At 42.8% G+C, this 20,214-nt stretch overlaps 1 protein-coding gene across 7 annotated transcripts in view; it reads right to left on the reverse strand.

The window, feature by feature from the left end:
• LOC120017472 (fibroblast growth factor receptor 2-like) overlaps window positions 1–19,976 on the reverse strand; it is a 108,044-nt gene extending 88,068 nt beyond the window's left edge. For 2 of the 7 annotated variants that reach the window (XM_038960236.1, XM_038960235.1), the window contains exons 1-2: window positions 19,264–19,976; window positions 16,377–16,653 (exon numbers count right to left, since the gene is read on the reverse strand). In XM_038960236.1, coding sequence (XP_038816164.1) covers window positions 16,377–16,566 — 190 coding nt within the window. In that variant the 5' untranslated portion in view covers window positions 16,567–16,653; window positions 19,264–19,976. The remainder of the gene's footprint in view (window positions 1–16,376; window positions 16,654–19,263) is intronic. The other 5 variants (XM_038960234.1, XM_038960232.1, XM_038960233.1 and 2 more) reach the window with 4 other exon arrangements.
• Between the last annotated feature and the right edge of the window lie 238 nt (window positions 19,977–20,214).

Consider the following 20,214-nt stretch of genomic DNA (forward strand, 5'->3'; position numbering starts at 1 on the left):
ACTCTCCTTTTTGGTCAAATAGCCCTTACACAGCCTGGAGGTGTGTTTTGGGTCATTGTCCTGTTGAAAAACAAATGAGTGTCCCACTAAGCCCAAACCAGATGGGATGGCGTATCGCTGCAGAATGCTGTGGTAGCCATGCTGGTTAAGTGTGCCTTGAATTCTAAATAAATCACTGACAGTATCACCAGCAAAGCACCCCCACACCATCACACCTCCTCCTCCATGCTTCACGGTGGGAACCACACATGCGGAGATTATCCGTTCACCTACTCTGCGTCTCAATTGGCGGTTGGAACCAAAAATCTCAAATTTGGACTCATCAGAGCAAATAGCAGATTTCCACCGGTCTAATGTCCATTGCTCATGTTTCTTGGCCCAAGCAAGTCTCTTCCTATTATTGGTGTCCTTTAGTAGTGGTTTCTTTACAGCAATTCGACCATGAAGGCCTGATTCACGCAGTTTCCTCTGAACAGTTGATGTTGAGATGTCTCTGTTACTTGAACTTTGTGAAGCATTTATTTGGGCTGGTAACTCTAATGAACTGAGGCTGGTAACTCTAATGAACTTATCCTCTGCAGCTGAGGTAACTCTGGCGGTCCTCATGAGAGCCAGTTTCATCATAGCGCTTGATGGTTTTTGCGACTGCACTTTCAAAGTTCTTGACATTTTCCGGATTGACTGGCCTTCATGTCTTAAAGTAATGATGGACTGTCATTTATCTTTGCTTATTTGAGCTGTTCTTGCCATAATATGGACTTGGTCTTTTATCAAATAGGGCTAACTTCTGTATACTACCCCTACCTTCTCACAACACAACTGATTGGCTCAAACGCATTAAGAAGGAAAGAAATTCCACAATTTAACTTTTAACAAGGCACACCTGTTAATTGAAATGCATTCCAGGTGACTACCTCATGAAGCGGGTTGAGAGAATGCCAAGAGTGTGCAAAGCAGTCATCAAGGCAAAGGGTGGCTACTTTGAAGAATGTCAAATATAAAATACATTTTGATTTGTTTAAAACTTTTTGGGTTACTACATGATTCCATAGGGGTTATTTCATAGTTTTGATGTCTTCACTATTATTCTACAATGTAGAAAATAGTAAACATAAAGAAAAACCCTTGAATGAGTAGGTGTGTCCAAACTATTGACTGGTACTGTAGTGCATTACTTTTGACTAGAGCCATATGGGACCAGAGCCTTACTTTGGAACTATGGGCCCTGGTCAAAATTGGTGCACTATATAGGAAATAGCATGCCTTTTGAGATGCTACCTATTCGTTGACACGGGAATGAAAATTAATTCCTGTCCTGTCTTGTCAAAAATTTCCCGGTACTGTCCTGATCCTGCAACAGTTATATAACCCCGGGTACTTTCCTATCCTATCACGATCACAATTCACTCCCACCCATCCTGTCCCGTGCTAATTTTTACACGCAGATTAAAGGAATAACTTCCTGCTTTAGCTACTCGTCTGTCTGTCCGCTGCTCTGCATGTGTGTAGCCATAGCAACTGCTTCGTTTGGCTGCTGCATAGCGCTCATAAGACACTTGCCTGCACACACAGCTGATAACAACCACATTACGTGATTTTGGCAATGAAGGCAGCCCTTCTACTTACCCAGAGTCGGATGAACTCATGGATATGGAACGTTGGGTCACGATTTCGAAACATTTGGCCTCAACAAGATTAAATGCCGCACATATCTGCCACCCTACTCTTTACCTCAGATGGCATGGGTTTAGTTAAATACGCAAACAATTGGGCTTGACCGGTAACGTTGTTGGTACTAGAGCAGCTATGCCGCTTGTCCCGCTCTCCGGTTGGTATTTGATTAAACCGCTGCAATTTTTTTTTACAAGCCGTGTAATCGGTTTCTTCATTGTCAAAGACATCTATCAACTTCAGCAAAAAAAACATCGCTCTTTCCTTTTAATGACTCTAATTTTAGTGATGGGTCCTTGGCTGCAACGAGACGTTGCAATTCCTCTCTTGAAGGCTTCATCATTCCCTGACGTACGTTGACATCTGAGGTAAAATAGTGACTGGCAGTGGCTACAACTATATTCGTTTTTTTTTATTTTTATGAAATGCATGACATATTGTTAACCCCCCACCCCCTGTACTGCCCATTCCTGTGGACTGTCGACCCTGACCCAAACCAACCTCTAGAACTTCACTCTCATTCCTGTTCCCATGTCTCTCTGCGACGCCACAGCTGCATGGATTCAATCCACCTTTCTGAACGCATTATGAGTGAGCATGGAAAACCATTAGGCTATTGGTTTAGACACTGATATGATGCCAATGTAAATTGGATATTGCAATGTATATTGAATCCAGGCCCAGTCACCCCCAGGCTCTCCCACACATTCTGACATAACACCTACACACAAGTCTTACCCCTAGGAAAGAGCTGGGGCGAGTGGGTGAATGCAGGGTCTTCCTGCGGGGGCAGAAAATGGGGTCTTTCTGGGGCATACATCTATACAACCCCCCCCCCCCCCCCAAAAAACGTTTTTTGTTTGCAGTGGCAGCCACGATTTAGCACCGGCGTGACCCCACACACACACACAGAGAGAGAGAGAGAGAGAGAGAATAGAGAGAGTGAGAGAGAGAGAGAGAGAGAGAGAGAGAGAGAGAGAGAGAGAGAGAGAGAGAGAGAGAGAGAGAGAGAGAGAGAGAGAGAGAGAGAGAGAGAGAGAGAGAGAGAGAGAGAGAGAGAGAGAGAGAGAGAGAGAGAGAGAGAGAGAGAGAGAGGATTCTCTGGATCAACTCAGAGTCTACAGATCTCAACACTCAATAAAACCCTTCATTATTAAAGTGCAAGATTTTGGGATGTTTATTGATGAGCAAAACACTGTGTGCGTGCGTGCATGTCTGTGCATGTGTGTTCTTTCTCAGGGAAGGGGCTGAGCTGGGAAAGATTAAAAGGATTTAAGGGGAAAATAAACTCCCAACAACAATGAAAACATGTATTAAAATCTCCAGTTCTGTATGTGTCTAACGTGTCTTTTGGCTGACTGTCTACATTTGGCTAATTGTACACTAATATTTACAGGCATAGTTGATTAAGATGACTTTATTAGTCAGTCGCATACAAGGTCCAACTGAAATTTTTGTTCCCACGTTTAACCCAACCCCTCCGCAAGACACACATACATACAGTATACAGCTTTTTGGAGATGTACAGGGGCTGCCACACTGGGCGCCCGAGGAGCTGTTGTTGTGGGACGTTAAGGGGCATAATGCTCAAGGGCATAATGGCAGGCAATGGCATATAGGACTTGATACCCTCCGGTTGCCAGCTAATTTCCCACCAGATTTTTCCAGCCGGACCCAGGATTCAATGCAGAAACCCTCCGGTTGCTGGCTTTCCTCTCTAACCGCTAGGCTACCTGCCACCCCAGGTATAGAAGCATTCCCAACCATTCCTGTACCTCAGCACAACCTTTTCTCTTTCCTTCACTCCTGAAATAATGATCCTTTCCCTCTCTACCCACCACCACCACCCAGTGTGTTTGGTCTGGAGAGGAGTGTGTGTTGATTGATGGGGGCTATATTCAGCACCTTTGTTTTCCATAGTACCTGGGGCCACTGTCATTTAATTTAATAGATATTGAATCTGCATTTCCCTCCATTGTGTAATCAAAGACTTTGGAAAGAGCTGTAGTGTTAGCATGTTGCCTGATTTAGGCCTTGGCCTCAGTTAGGGAGCTAGGCCTCTCTCTCTCTCTGTCTGTCAACACGGAGAAGAGAGAAGAGAGAGAACGGGTGTACAGAAAGCCGATATGCACAGAACTGAGAGGGGATGGTCATATACTATGACAGGGACCATGCATTGCACACACGCAGAATGGGGGTTGGGGAAAGACATGGTAAAAAAAAAAGACATGTTGGGAAAATGAAAGCAGAGATGGAGGGTAAACTAAGAAGAAGAACTGGGAGGGGCTCCCTCACCTCAAATGGTGGCACTTCGAAAGGCATGCTTAAGTGTTACTTTTAGGTGTTCTGTATCAATTCGATTTAAGGGCTTTAGTGGCATGGGAAACATATGTTAACATTGCCAAAACCAGTGAAGTAGATAATAAACAAAAGTGGAATAGACAATACAAATTAACAGTAAACATTACACTCACAGAAGTTCCAAAAAGAATAAAGACATTTCAAATGTCATATTATGTCTATATACAGTGTTGTAACGATGTGCAAATAGTTAACGTACAAAACCGCTGTGTGTGCATCTGTCCCTCTCCATGAATGCCTCTCCTCCCTCATTCCGCTCTTTCACATCCTCTTCCCCTCCTCCTGTCCTTTCCCTCCCCCCATGACACTGTTGACCTGACCCTGATCCCATCGCTAAACCTGTTGACACCTTCAGGACTCCCAACTATTCATGTGAACCATGGGGACCACCACAATCACACCTTGAAACACACACACATCCACCAGGGTTTCTACCAGGAAATTTTGGCGCCAGACAAATGACTGGGAAGATTTTCATTTATCGGACATTTGAGAAATGTCCCGTACGTCCATATGCATTGGGTGCGTAACCCAAGCAGCCAGCGCCATCAATAAACAAGGGATATTTGCCAGAGGAGCCACATTTACAGTATGTGTCCTTAAAAACAGCCTATAGCTTAATTACAAAAAGACTATTCCTTGTGTTTCAATGTCTAGCAAATGCAAAACTTTAAAGCCAATTGTTTTATTGGTTTTTACTTACCTAAAACAATAATTGTCCACCTCATGGTTCAGCTGTCAGAGATTTGAGCACTAAATTTATCAGGGTATTGCATGCATAGGCCTATGGGCTTAGGCGTCCACTGTATGATTTTAATATTGAAAAAATACGTATAAAAAGGAAAAGAAGCTTAGGTCTAGCCCCAGAGAGAGAGAGATATGCTGGCTGCATGCTATGACACCGACATGCATTTCATTATCCTTGTCAGATACAGTGATTCTTCCTTTAAAAGTTACGAGCTGATGTCGCGACCGTTAGTGTTAGATGGTGGCATTCTGTCATTGCACCACACTATCACAAGCGGGAGTTGGAGCGCTGATCTATCGATAGTCTAAACTGTGGCAATTAATGGAGGCGTTTTTAGTCTAAAAGTATCTCCTCTGGCACTAGAGTCCTGCATCAGGCAACAACTAAAACTGTCGGTGGTTCTGGAGTTAAGAGAGAACTTGGGTAAATACAATGGGGGAATTTCACGTGACATGTGGAATGACGGATTTCGAAAGATACGCACGGTGGGCTTTTGGTTTCTCTCCCTCTAAAAACAGAAATAAATCATTCTAAATAACACACTGGCTTTATTATATTATATAAAAAAACATTAAAAAGTAAGGAATTTGTCTGTCGGCCCTGGATTAAAGACCAAAATTGTGATACAAAAAAAAAAAAAACAGTTTCATTAAGTACCACGGGTAACAAGTCTAATATTAAAGAAGTTTCGAGGTATTGCTCGCCTGAGGTAGAGTACCTTACGATAAGCTGTAGACCACACAATCTACCAAGAGAGTTCTCATCTATATTATTCATAGCTGTATATTTACCATCACAGACCGATGCTGGCACTAAGACCACACTCAACCAACTAAGGCCATAAGCAAACAAGAAAATGCTCATCCAAGAAGCGGTGCTCCTAGTGGCCGGGAACTTTAATGCAGGCAAACTTAAATCAGTTTTACCAAATTTTTACCAGCATGTCACATGTACAACCAGAGGGAAAGCAAACTCTACACCACCTTTACTCTACACAGATGCATACAAAGCTCTCCCCCACCCTCCATTTGGCAAATCTGACTATAATTCTATCCTCCTGATTCCTGCTTACAAGCAAAAACTAAAGCAGGAAGTACCAGTGACTCGCTCAATACGGAAGTGGTCAGATGATGTGGATGCTACGCTACAGGACTGTTTTGTTAGTACAGACTGGAATATGTTCCGGGATTCATCCAATGGCATTGAGGAGTATACCACCTCAGTCATCGGCTTCATCAATAAGTGCATCGACGACGTCCCCCCCACAGTGACAGTACGTACATACCACAACCAGAAGCCATGGATTACAGGCCACATCCGAATCCAGCTAAAGGCTAGTGCTGCCGCTTTCAAGGAGCGGGACACTAATCCGGACGCCTATAAGAAATCCCGCTATGCCCTCAGACGAACCATCAAACAAGCAAAGCGTTAATTCAGGATTAAGATTGAATCCTACTACACCGGCTCTGACGCTCATCGAATGTGGCAGAGCTTGAAAACTATTACGGACTGCAAAGGGAAACCCAGACACAAGCTTCCCAGTGACGCAAGCCTACCAGACTGGCAGGCTAAATGCCTTTTTATGCTTGCATCGAGGCAAGCAACACTGAAGCATGCACGAGAGCACCAGCTGTGCTGGATGACTGTGTGATAATGCTCTCCGTAGCCGATGTGAGCAAGACCTTTAAACAGGTCAACATTCACAAAGCTGCGGGGCCAGACGGATTACCAGGATGTGTACTCAAAGCATGCACGGACCAACTGGCAAGTGTCTTCACTGACATTTTCAACCTCTCCCTGACCGTGCCTGTAATACCTACATGTTTCAAGCAGACCGCCATAGTCCCCGTGCCCAAGGAAGTGAAGGTAACCTGCAGAAATGATTACTCCCGTAGCACTCACGTCGGTAGCCATGAAGTGCTTTGAAAGGCTGGTCATGGCTCACATCAACAGCATCCTCTCGGATACCCTAGATCCAATTCACATATCGCCCCCTTTCCCACCTGGACAAAAGGAACACCTATGTGAGAATGCTGTTCACTGACTACAGCTTAGCGTTCAACACCATAGTGCCTACGAAGCTCATCACTAAGCTAAGGAACCCAGGGACTAAACACCTCCCTCTGCAACTGGATCCAGGACTTCCTGACGGGCCGCCTCCAGTTGGTAAGGGTAGGCAAAAACACGTCTGCCACGCTGAACCTCAACACTGGGGCACCTCAAGGGTGTGTACTTAGTCCCCTCCTGTACTCCCTGCTCACCCACGACTGTGTGGCCAAACACGACTCCTTTACCATCATTAAGTTTGCTGACAACAGTGGTAGGCCTGATCACCGACAATAATGAGAGAGGTCAGAGAACTGGCAATGTGGTGCCAGGAAAACAACCACTCCCTCAATGTGAGCAAGACAAAGGAGCTGATGGTGGACTACTGGAAAAGGCGGGCCAAACAGGCCCCCATTAACTTCAACGGGGATGTAGTGCCGCAGGATGAGAGTTTCAAGTTCCTTGGTGTCCACATCACCAACAAACTAGAATGGTCCAAACACACCAAGAAAGTCGTGAAGAGGGCACGACAAAACCTATTTCCCCTCAGGAAACTAAAAAGATTTGGCATGGGTCCCCAGATCCTCAAAAAGTTCTACAGCTGCACCATCGAGAGCATCCTGACCGGTTGCATCCCCGTCTGCTATGGCTACTGCTCGGCATCTGACCGTAAGGCGCTACAGAGGGTAGTGCGTACGGCCCAGTACATCACTGGGGCCAAGCTTCCTGCCATCCAGGACCTATATAATAGGCGGTGTCAGAGGTAAGCCCATAAAATTGTCAGAGACTCCAGTCGAAGTCATGGACTGTTCTCTCTGCTACCGCATGGCAAGCGGTACCGGAGCACCAAGTCTCAGACCAAAAGGCTCCTTAACAGCTTCTACCCCCAAGCCATAAGACTGCTGAACAATTAATCAACTGGCCACCGGACTATTTACATTGACACCCCCCCCGCTGCTACTCGCTGTTTATTATCTATGCATAGTAACTTCACCCTTACCATGTACAAATTACCTCAACTAACCTGTACCCCTGCACACTGACTCGGTACCAGTACCCCCTGTATATAGCCTCATTATTGTTATTTTATTGTGTTACTTTTTATTATTTTTTACTTCAGTTTATTTGGTAAATATTGTCTTAACTCTTCTTGAACTGCACTGTTGGTTAAGGGCTTGTAAGTAAGCATTTCACGGTAAGGTCTACACTTGTTGTATTCGGCGCATGTGACAGTTTGATTTGATTTGATTTACAATGGTGTTTGTGTTCCATTGGTTGCCCTTCTCTTGTGGCGACAGGTCACAATTCTTGTTGCTGTAGTAGCACACTGGTATTTCACCTGATATGGGAGTTTATCAATATTGGATTTGTTTTCAAATTCTTTGTGGGTCTGTGTAATCTGAGGGAAATATGTGCCTCTAATATGGTCATAAATTTGCCAGGAGGTTAGGAAGTACATCCCAGTTTCCACCTCATGTTGTGGGCACATAGCCTGTCTTCTTCTTGCTCTCTCTCTCTCCCTTGGTGTCAGTTATTATTAGCATGTCTATCAAGTGTGACAGACTGGCGCTGTCTCACTCCTCTCCTCTTTTCATTCACACCATCCTGACAAGAAGTAATCATGCTCCCTGAGAGACCACGGCAAAAGCGCTGCAACCAATTCGCACACCAGAATACACTCGTCTATCTATCTGTCGTTCTCACTCCATCTGTCCAACTCTCTGTCATATCTGTGAGCAGACTAAGCACCAACAGTACAAGTATCAAAGGAGCATGAGATGCGTACATAGAGAGCGGTGGGATCTTCTAAAAGGTGTGTGATCATAAAACAGACACTGCTGTAAACTAGCTAGCTCTTCCCGCCCATCTCTCTCGCCTTTAGTTTAGTGGATAATGGTAGGACTGAAAGTCATTACAAAGTCTATACACATGCATAAGCATGCACACGTGTAACAGTTGTTAAAGTACTTCATATATGAATATGTCATGTTGATTTGTTATTATGCATGCCTGCATCCTGGGAGTAGGGGAGTGTGTACTTACGTTTTGCCCTGCGTGCTCGTGCTCAAATCATTTTTGATGCACTATGAGAGGTCGGCAAGCTTTTTCTGTCATCAGAAACGTTAGATTATTTTAAGCACAAAGTCATACACACAGTGTTTTGTTCATAAATAATGTTGTATATTTAGAGGTTACTCAGAAGTGGATGGTATTGTTAAGATGCACTTGTAATTGTACTTTTTAGGATGATATTTACATTCTGAATTCAACATGTGGTTAATAGCTAGCTAAGGTATTAGCAGACTATTGTATGTGTGAACGATGGCTAGCTCATCGAATGATCCCAGTCCCTTGTATTGCGCATCTGTTGTAGAGAGGGGCGACGATTCGCAGAACACATGTGCTCTACAAATGTTTCATTTTCTGTTGAATGCAGGTATGTGGTTTTACCTATGTCAAATATATGTTACGTGTCGATGCATAATAAGGAGAGGCTGTACTAATTTTGATGCACTACGAGAGAAAGGGGCGACGATTCGTAGAACATATGGGCTCTAAAACTGTTTTGTTTTCTTTTGGATGCAGGATGCAGAGAGTGAATTCTGATGAATTAAAAGAACCTGCTCTCAAGTCGACGTCTATAGTCTCAATCAACCACACACAACGCAGAGTTACAGCGGTGCATTACAGCACCGGTTACATACGCACACACTGACACACACACCTCAAACTATGCTATAGGCTGCTTTTTCAGTGTTCTCTCTCTGTCCTTTGACTTAAATCTCAGGACTATTATTTTTTTCCCCTCTCTTCACTCTAATTAGGGGCTCACGGAAATCCTGTGATTAGCTATTGTTATTGTCCGCATAATTTTGGGGGGAACTTGGTCAAATAACTCAAGCATAGATTTTTTTCTAATTTGACACACATAAGAGGTCATGAGTAAATTGGTAAAAAATAATGCCACTGATTGGCCTATGGGGTGCGCTGTTATAAGCAGTCTCACGTAAACCCTTATATCCATTGCCACGTTTGATCTAGAAACATATGTAGGTGTCTTTCCTCATGTTGAACAGATTTGCTGCAAGGACCCATAGGGTTTGTCAGGATAGATTTTCCTCCATCTTGGAAATCCTGGAAAACCTTTGACAAACTTCTGATGAACCATTGTACATCTTTTAACTTAGTTTGAGAAATTGGTTAAGAGATGCCTGAGTTATTGATCAATCAGGAAATCTGATTTCACGTGTCCATTTGTAAATCCACTACACAATGGCCTATTAACTTGAAACGTTTTAGGGTCATCAGACGTTAGTATGATGAACCATGTTAAGTTTGACATTGATATCTTAAAAAATAAGGACACTATTAACAATTACTTTTTTCTTACTATGTAAATCTAATGCTTAAAATAACGATAGTAAATGTTCTCATGGACTAAAAGTCAGATTCTCTCCAAATTTGGTCTTTGGACTCATCACAATAGTCTAGGGATTTGAATATTTCCCTTTCAAGACATATCTAGATAAAAGGGCTCCGATATGATACCGGAATGATAAGTTTTAGTTCGGTTTGATTACAGGACGAATTGATGTGATACAATGCACTAACACTTGTTGCATTTTTCATTCTAAATTAAAATCTGCTGCTGATAGAGCTAATGAGCTGGTCCTCTCTGAGCTGGATCTGTCTGAACTGACTTGTGTGTGTGTGTGTGTGTGTGTGTGTGTGTGTGTGTGTGTGTGTGTGTGTGTGTGTGTGTGTGTGTGTGTGTGTGTGTGTGTGTGTGTGTGTGTGTGTGTGTGTGTGTGTGTAAATTATGTATTTCTATGCTGTATGTACTAGGGATGTGACAAAATGACAATTTTGATTAACATTTAAACTGCCATTTCTTTTCCGGTTTTCCGTTAAATAAAGGTGAAATTTAAAAAATATATAATTAGCATCGCTAACGGCTACACAAAGTGGTATACATATAGGCCCTATTGAACCGCACACAGCAGGTCAGGACATTCAGGTAAATTTGCCAGTGGCACATCAGGCCAGCGCCAAATGAAAGCTACTGGCACGAATGGAAAATAAACTGGCCCGGGTCAACATCTGACAGGAAAGCGAATGATGTGTAATTTCAATAGCAGGATTCATAGAGACATTGGCAAGTCAAATTCAAGGACTATCAATTATTTTTCAAGGATTAAATTGCAATTTTCAAGTACCTACATTTTATATGTAATTGTTGTAAAAGCCTATAGAAAATAAAACTCCTCCCAAAATGTATGCAAAAAAAGTATGCATTACCACTTTAAGAATAATGCATTTTTCAATAGGCCTACCCAATGGAATTATACATTTACATTCTAAAATATGTCCGAATAATGTGAGAATTTCCTGACTAAATAGACAGCATGCTCCCGACACACACACACATTAATGAAGTCTGTCCATGTGGTAGCTAGTCATTCTCGCCATTTGAGATGTTGAAGAGTTATTGAGGGGTTACTGTATCTTGTTTTACAACGAGAAAGTGACAAGTTGAATAATAATATTGGAGCAAATCAATTCAAAAGTTTATTGGTTGCGTACACAGATTTGCAGATATTATCGCAGGTGCAGCGAAATGCATGCAGAACTTCTAAATCGGCTACCATATCGTCAATGACTTTTCAAGGACGAAAGAGCCTCGAGGAAATTATTTTCAAGGTAGGCTATTCCATGATGACTGAGTTGTGCATTGCAAATATTCAACCAAGACTTTGAACTTTTTAAAATACCTGGTTTGCATACCCATTCTTGCCTTAGCATTTATAGGTAGATATCATAACTTGGAACTGCTACCGCTGTTGGTCATCGGTCCACGCAACAACCAGCTGTTTGAGAGCTGTGTGCTCTCTCTGCCCAACAGATTATCTATAGGCTATATGGGTGTAGCGAGCATGTGATAAATAATCGAAACCGCAAACGACCAGCTTCGGGAATCCATCTGTTTTTTAAATACATTTCAGCCTAGATTAAAAATTGCATTATTGAAATATTCCTTACAGACGGGGATTAACGACTGGCCCGGAGGGTTCCCAAAACCTCCCTTCTAAGTTGAGCCCTGACACACAGACGAGCATTCCCGTGCCGTTGTTGCCTGTTCAGGAAGTTGGTTTATTTTTTGTCATTTGCACATTACTGATGAATAAATCATAACGAAAACATTTTTACAAATTGTGAAGCAAAAACTAACGTGACCAGGTAAAAGAAATTCACTGGTACCCTTGCGACCAATTCAAAATGTGTGTCGCACTGCCAAGTCAAACCCTCGCAAATGCAACTGTTTCGGTCACAGCATCGAACCCTGCCCCCCGCTCTTTCATGGAGGCTGAGGATGCAATTTCCAGTCAATATCAACCCACCCTGCTCTGGAGTTCATTGTTGTGGTCAACTTGCAGCATCCCTTGGTCACAGCCTGGCACAGGCAATCACTCAGTTATATCACCCTCTTATCAGACAGGTGTGAGGTAGTGGTGGAGTGACAACAAGGCGTTTTCTGCTGCATCGGCCAAGGCAAACAACAGTCCATATAACACCGACACACCTCCACACTAACTAGGCCTAACGGCAGGCAAGTAGGGGCCTATAAAAGTCCATTGTATAGAAGAGGCTATCAGGGTAACTGCCTGGCCATATTGACAGCAGGACTCGGGATAGTTTGTTTAGTTAGAGAGTTCAGCTCCACTGCCACTGGGGCATACACACACACAATAAGCACGCTCACCCACACAAGTACACACACACCAAACATGCTCACGCACACACACACACATCATTAACAGGCCAGGTGCAGGCAGACAGGCTGACACTTTTACACTTTTACAACCTGGATCCTACTGCTGTTTAGATATCACTGTGTTTGAGGTAAGTCATATGGCCACTATCTTTTCTCCACCACCCACTTACATGAAAATGAACATGCAATAAAATGGGGTTCTTCTTATTAAAATTGAACTGGTAATAACTATGCATGTATCCTGTTATGAAAACCTGAACAGAGATTTTAAAGTAATATAATTACTAGATTGAAGGTCTGGGACGAACAATACCAGTATCGCAATATGTTTCCCATGGCAAAAATGAAAACACGAAGCAGACCAAACTCTTTGGTACTTTAAAAACCTGCTGTATATAAAATACTGTGTGCTATAACTTGGAAAATAAATACATGTGATTCTGGATGACAACATAACGACGTTAGTTTCCAACATTAGGAAGCTAAATCTGCTTCGTGTTTTGTTTCCTTGCCATGATACTAACGAGTATCGCGATACTGGTATCGTCCCAGCCCTACTAAATTGTGTTTTAAATGTCAGTAGCAGCCTCTTCCTGCTCCACACAAGATGAAGGATAGACGTGTATGTTTCAGCATGTTCCTCCCTGCTATACTAGCCTTACAGGTAGGAGTCCTACAGTATAGCATAAGCTGACATAATGAGTAGCAATCAATCAAAACGAATCACAATTACGCGTTTTCCATGACAATGGGTTGTCACACCCATGCATATTTACATTGATTTAGCCTGACTATCCTTCAGTCCACTTAATCTACTACCACAAGTATAGTAAGAGTGAGGACCATATAAATTGAATGAATAGATGGTATTTAGAACACCTGTACTTTGTCAGTTCCATCGACACGCAAGTTCCAACGTACAGACTACACACACAGTGCCACATTCATTCATTCAACACAAGTATTTAAACAGGCCCCGGAGCCAAGCAGCATAAATGCCATTGTAAAGGGACACATACCAGCGTTTGTAACCCGTTTCCATATCATTGTTACTCCGCTCCACTTACCCAGTTCAATTCACAGTGAAAATCCAGCCGGGCTTCTGGACAAGGCAAACAGTTCCATAAATACAGAACGTCCGGGGTGACTGACGACAACAACAATACCAGTACTGTATAGCCTTTTCACAACCATATGCTCGCTCTACTTCTTCAGTTTCCGCATACAGAGGTAAACAAACATGATGAGGAAAAAGGTAATGGGTCTGCGCACAAAAAGATGGTGCATAAAGAGTGAGAAAATTCATCGACAGCCCATGCTTAAGTACAACTAAGTCAAGGGATAGCATACACATACATTTCAGTTTAACAACCTTCTTCGGTGGGTAGGAAAACAAACTAGCAACAGAGCTATCATGGGTTCATTCCTTGTTCAAAGCTAGCAGTAACACTGATATGCACTCTATGACAATATCCCTCCCTTTCCAGAGAGGTATATAGAGACAGTGGTGCATGCACTTGTGGCCCCGGGCGCTCTAGTGTTCAGATGGGGTGGGGCCAAAGGCCATTACTGTCAAGACAACCTCTGGGGGGGTAATTAAGAGAGGGACAGACAGTCTAGTCTGTCTCTTTTCACGTTCCTCTGTTTCTGTCAGTACAGACGGGACACCACAACCACAACCAATCAGAGTGAGAGAGGTTCTCATATGAGCTCAAAGGAAATAAATTGTAAAAGTGTTTGGTGCATCTTTGGTGGTTTAAAATGCAGTGTATCCACTTGTGTGTGGCTGGGATGGGATTGTGTTTTTAAATCACCAAATCCAACGAAAAACGCTGGTTCACACACAAAACACACACAATCTTCACCGCCGTGGAATACTACCCTTACGTGCTTGACCAGGGTCAGCTAACAAAAACTGATCTGGAATCAGATATCGGGGCTTTCTAAATAAGCCTCAGAAACCTGCCCTGTTGATCCGTCACCATGTGAGCCCCAGGTTCAGCCCACTTAATCCCAGTCACATGACTTCCCAACTTTTCCTCCTTCTCCGTAATCTCCCCTATTTGAAGGAAATGTCAGGAAAAGTCAACTATGCACAAATCCTCTTAAAACATTTAGCTATTTGCAAATATTGGATTACAAGGGAAGAATTCCAGGCTCTTACAACAAAGGCATGTCCAATAAATCTGTTTTTCAAACGGAGCCGATTGGAGCTAAGAGGACTCTCTTTCTGTAAACAACAAAAACAAGAGTGAAAACCTGAGGTAGTGAGGTAACCCTTGTCTGGGCAAGTGTGGGCAACTCCCGACCCCTAGGCCAAAGGGCAAGAGAGCAGGGGCTGAGTGTGTGTGTAAACTGTGAAGGGGGATTCAAAAGGCATGCAGCGTTGGCCCAACTTACTGACTGACTAGCCAACACAACAACTCTAATTAGGGTCTGCCTACTTCTCTGAATTTCCAGGCTCCTTGGAGGCTAGTGACAAAACACATAGTACTCACAAACACTGCCTGTATTACAAACCATCTTTCATAATGTATTTCAAGAAGTAACCGTTTCTAAAACAAAATGCGACCATCTCAGGCACCAGTTCAGCAGCCCAAAAATATGTAAAAAAATGGCCATGGAAGGTAATTTAGCTGGAGACAAGCTAGAGCGACTAAGGAACCAAAAAACGGTGTAAAGTTAAGGAAAGTAGATCCTTTCACATTCACACTGTTAACCAAAAACAAGTATTTTCTTCCCAACCAAAAGGCTGCTTGGTGGAAAATAGGCTACACATAGACGTACAGGCTAAAGTGTGTGGTCCTCACTCCTCCCCTCAGAAGAAGCAGAGAAAGAGACTGACAGAGAAGAAGAAAAAGGGCAAAAAACACAGTAGAAAAGGAGCAAAAACGTTTGATTCACTCAGCAACACATTGAAAAGTGTTGTGTATGGAGGGAATCAGCCTACTGCAGTGCGAGTAGAGGATGAAGAGAGCTCTCTCTTTCCTTCTCTCTCTCTCTCTCTCTCTCTGGGGCAGCGGGGCACCCGAGAGGTGCAAGTGAAAACACTGTCCCACTCACCTTCCCACTCATCCTCTCATACCAGGTCCCGGACCAGTATTTCACACATGCTAGGCTTTGTCCATGGCAATTTAAAGCACCACCGCCTGATACGCTTTTCTTGACAGTTTTTAACTTTAGATGACACAAATAGTGTCCCGAGACTGAAATTTCACAACAACAGGCAAAGAAAAAGTGACTATGGGAAAGAAGTAAGAACTAAAGCTATGTGCCATGGTAGTAAGTATCTCATGGTGTGGCAAACATCACACATGCCAAGGTTAGTTAGTTTCCACATTTTATAGTTTTCCTTTTTACGTGCCCCAATTTCTCAATTCCACATGTTTCATTTCTAATGAATCCATAATACTGTGGAGATTTGTTATTATGAGGGTGAGGGCATATTTTAGGGAAAAGAAATAGGAGTACAACTCAAAAGTGCCAGCCCTCCTCCTCCCCAACCCAAACCACCCTTACAGTGTACGATGAGGGGTGCAAGACAATAACCAAGGAGCCAAGTTGAGTCTTTCAACAACATTACCTCCTTCTCTCTATCCCACCATTATATTAACATGCTCCAGGTGCCCATTGCCCTTAGGCACAGACCTAGGATCAGCTTATCTTTCCCAAATCCTAACCTTAACCACTGAAGGGGGAAACCTCTAAACTGACCTTAGATAAGTATCTAGGGGCAACAAAGTATATAATACAGTCAACGAGGAGCCAGTATCTTACCTTCAGGTTCTAGCGTAGCCTCCTCTTCCTCGGCAGCAGTGTACGGCGGCCTTGCCAAAGTAGCCGTTGCTAGGGACAGCAGGATGGTGGCGAGCAGCCAGGCCCACGAGGCCATCCCGTTAGTGGAGGGTGAGTCCGTCCCCCATCCCCCCCTCCTCAGGCTCTGCCTCCCCCTGGACACTGATCCCATCTGAGGGGCTCCACCCAACCATCAACTGCAGGCTGCCCGGCCTGTCACTCACTGTGAATTCCCCCAATCACCTGGGCTGAGGAAAGGCTGTGGGAGGAGCAATAAAGTTGGAAAAAGGGTGGTAAATAGGTGAAGATGGAGGGGAAAAGGTAGGTAGGGATGAACATTTTAAATAATGTGGGGAGAAAGGATGAGAGAGGGAGAAAACCAAAAGAGAAAAATTTATATTGACTTAGAAACTGAAGCCAATTCTGCATTTACCATATACTATAGTCATATTCTCACCTATTCTAATTTGTTCACCGACTTATTTAATTTGTTTCAGTTACAATAACACCTATAGAAAGAGTAGAGAGAGGAAGAGCGAGAGAGTGTGTCACAAAATGCTGTCAGACAAGCCTTGCCACAGACATACCGAAACGCTGATGCACCTCAGCTCAGCACACAACAGCTACCTTTACACCAGACCCATTGTCACAAATCCTCACGTTCCCTATTACAATACTACCGTCTGAGTACATAGCATTTCTATTAAGTGGACTTGACGCTTGCATTTCTAGGCTAAAATCACTTTTATAAAAGATGCACATTTATTTAAAAAATAGAAACGGCATAGAATAGGCATTGTTAGTTGTGAAAAACATAACTTTATTACAAGGTTATCTATACCTATGTATTGTATTATACCATTTCACTAATGAAATTATTAGCCTATTGTTATTATTACTGAAATTGTGGAATATCAAATTCCATCAAACATTACCTTCTTCTGATCAGAGAGTAGGTTACAATTAATAAGTAAATCATCCAATACTGAATAGCCTATATGAGTTGTATCCTAGATGCTCCAAACCTGTTGCTTTCCATTTGAGGTTGGTATATTAGTGAATATGCATACTTTTCTGTTGCAAAATAAATTCACTTAATTCATTGTAGCCCTATGATTATGCGATTTGTAATTTAAAATGGAATACACTAGGACACATCAATCTACTGGCCATTGCCAGACATCTGCGGTGCAATCCGTTTTAGAAATCTATAGAGGTTTGGAGCGGCTGCAAAGAGCCCCGAGTCACGCTTCCTCAAGCGCCTTCTGATCCAGCTGCGATGTATTGATTGGTTTACCCAGGAAGATGCATGTCATTTGACATGTAGGCGTAAACAGCAACTTTGAAATGTGTTGAGCGATTCTGGTTCATTTATATTGACTGGAGAGGGGAGAGCACGCGCGGATCGCAAGCAAACGTTTATGCCCACCGCGCGCACCACATCATGGGATGCTGCCTGGATGCATCCCGCACGTACAACGTACCTAGAGTGGGCAGACTACCTTGGTTTAGGACTATGGTTTACTTTTAAAAACAAAATTCGTCTATCAATGCGATGTAGAAAATTAAGCAAAGTAATAAATAACCAGAACAGTGTTGTTAATGAACATGCACGGGTGCTGCATCCACTGCTTAGATATGTTTTCCTAATTGAGGGGAAAACATAGTAAACATCGCCTTATAGGCTGTTGTTGAATTAAAAACAGTATTTCCCCCAAATAAGAAAACGAGCTCTTGCTTCGTAGTATAAAAGGGGTAGGCTACTTTATATGGCAATTTCTTATAATTTGACTGTCAGATCAACGTAGCATTTTAATTAGCCTATGGATAAGAATAGTCCTTTCAAAACTCCTTAGAACAACAAATATGGCTAAAACAACAGGTCTTACCAGCATTAAAAATGAGCTATTCTATTTCAGATGCGTAAAACCCACATCAGGAATGGATTATATTCTCGTATAGTCTTTTGCTAAGCAAAATGGACACTTCAGACCGGCACTGCAAGGTAACCGACAATTCATGGACAATTCTTTATGCTCGACAATTCGCCTAAGTCTAGCCATCTTTTGCTGTGGTAAATCTAACTACCACATGTATAGCCTACAGCTTTTAAAACCTCTTTATGAGTTGCTGCTGTCAACAACATGACATCCAATAAGTTCGGACACCAGGGCTTTTCAGCATATGCATATCCATAGGTTTCCCTGGCCCCCATTTAAACCAAATCTTCCGAATGAAATTTCTTAGCGCTGATTTTAATCCTATTGATATTCAAATCAGTTGGCTTTTGGACTCAGTGCTCAGTGAGTCCATGCAGTAAAAACACAACGTGCGGTCACGGGGTAGTTGGCACCATTAATGCGATGTAGAAAATTAAGCAAAGTAATAAATAACCAGAACAGTGTTGTTAATGAACATGCACGGGTGCTGCATCCACTGCTTAGATATGTTTTCCTAATTGAGGGGAAAACATAGTAAACATCGCCTTATAGGCTGTTGTTGAATTAAAAACAGTATTTCCCCCAAATAAGAAAACAAGAGCTCTTGCTTCGTAGTATAAAAGGGGTAGGCTACTTTATATGGCAATTTCTTATAATGTGACTGTCAGACGTAGCATTTTTTTTTTCAACGTAGCATTTTAATTAGCCTATGGATAAGATTAGTCCTTTCAAAACTCCTTAGAATAACACATATGGCTAAAACAACAGGTCTTACCAGCATTAAAATTAGCTATTCTATTTCAGATGCGTAAAGCCCACATCAGGAATTGATTCTATTCAATTATATTCTCGTTGTTCCAGGACGAATAGAACAATAACCATTTGAGATCTATGCCCACAAGTTGCCAAAATACGGCCAAAATACTTACAACGAATAACTACCTAAAGTCTGGAAGAACTCCGATTCGCATGCATGGACATGGCAGGAGGCGAGTGTATGGGCCGAATCGAGAGGAATGTGTAGCCTAGTCCCGATGGAGCAAATTCACCCCACTGCACCAAAAATGCCAAGCAGCGATTTTTTTACTTTCCCCAAATTGGACGAGCAACAAATAAAATCACTGAAAATGTATTATTAAATCACGATGTCATTGTTGTTCCATTGCACTTAAAAAAATCCGAATTTAAATCCATATCCTTGAAAAATAACTAGAAAAACATAGCTACGTCCCTGAAACTTCTTCACCAAGTTGCTAGTCAACTCAAATGTCAGTGTTCCAGAGCGAGCGCACTTTTCATCCAAACGAAAGGTTTGCACTTTATGATGAACTAATGGGTAAAAAAAGAACATAAACTCTCCAAAAACATAGAATCCATCAATATATGATCCCTCGCGGCAGAGCGTCTTCTTCCCAGACAATCCTAGTACTGTTCTCAGACGCTTTGTCAGGTTTACTAGATTTTTTCTCCTCCTTACGTCCCCCGAAATTCGAGCCGTTTCCTGGCCACAGTGTTTTTGGCTCTGCCTTCCTCAGCCAATCAAATCTCAGTGGCCCCCTCTCTTTCTATGCTTTTGCCTCGAAAGAAACGACGAGCCTTTCTTGCTCCGTGCGCCCGAGGAGAGAGTGCTCAATTTACGGAGCTCACTACAAACTTGGTCCCATACAGGGGTCCTCCGCCCTTCGTTGGCTAGGCTCAACTCGCAATAATTACGCCCCCGTGCGGACAAAACACGAATCATATACATTGCATTCGGAAAGTATTGACCCGTTGACTTTTTCCACATTGTTATGTTACAGCCTTATTCTAAAATTGATTAAATACAAATATTTCCTCACTCGGGGTACCCGAGTGGCGCAGCGGTCTAAGGCACTGCATCT

The sequence above is a fragment of the Salvelinus namaycush genome, chromosome 22 (genome assembly GCF_016432855.1).
Source record: "Salvelinus namaycush isolate Seneca chromosome 22, SaNama_1.0, whole genome shotgun sequence".
NCBI classification, from domain to species: Eukaryota; Metazoa; Chordata; class Actinopteri; order Salmoniformes; family Salmonidae; genus Salvelinus; species Salvelinus namaycush.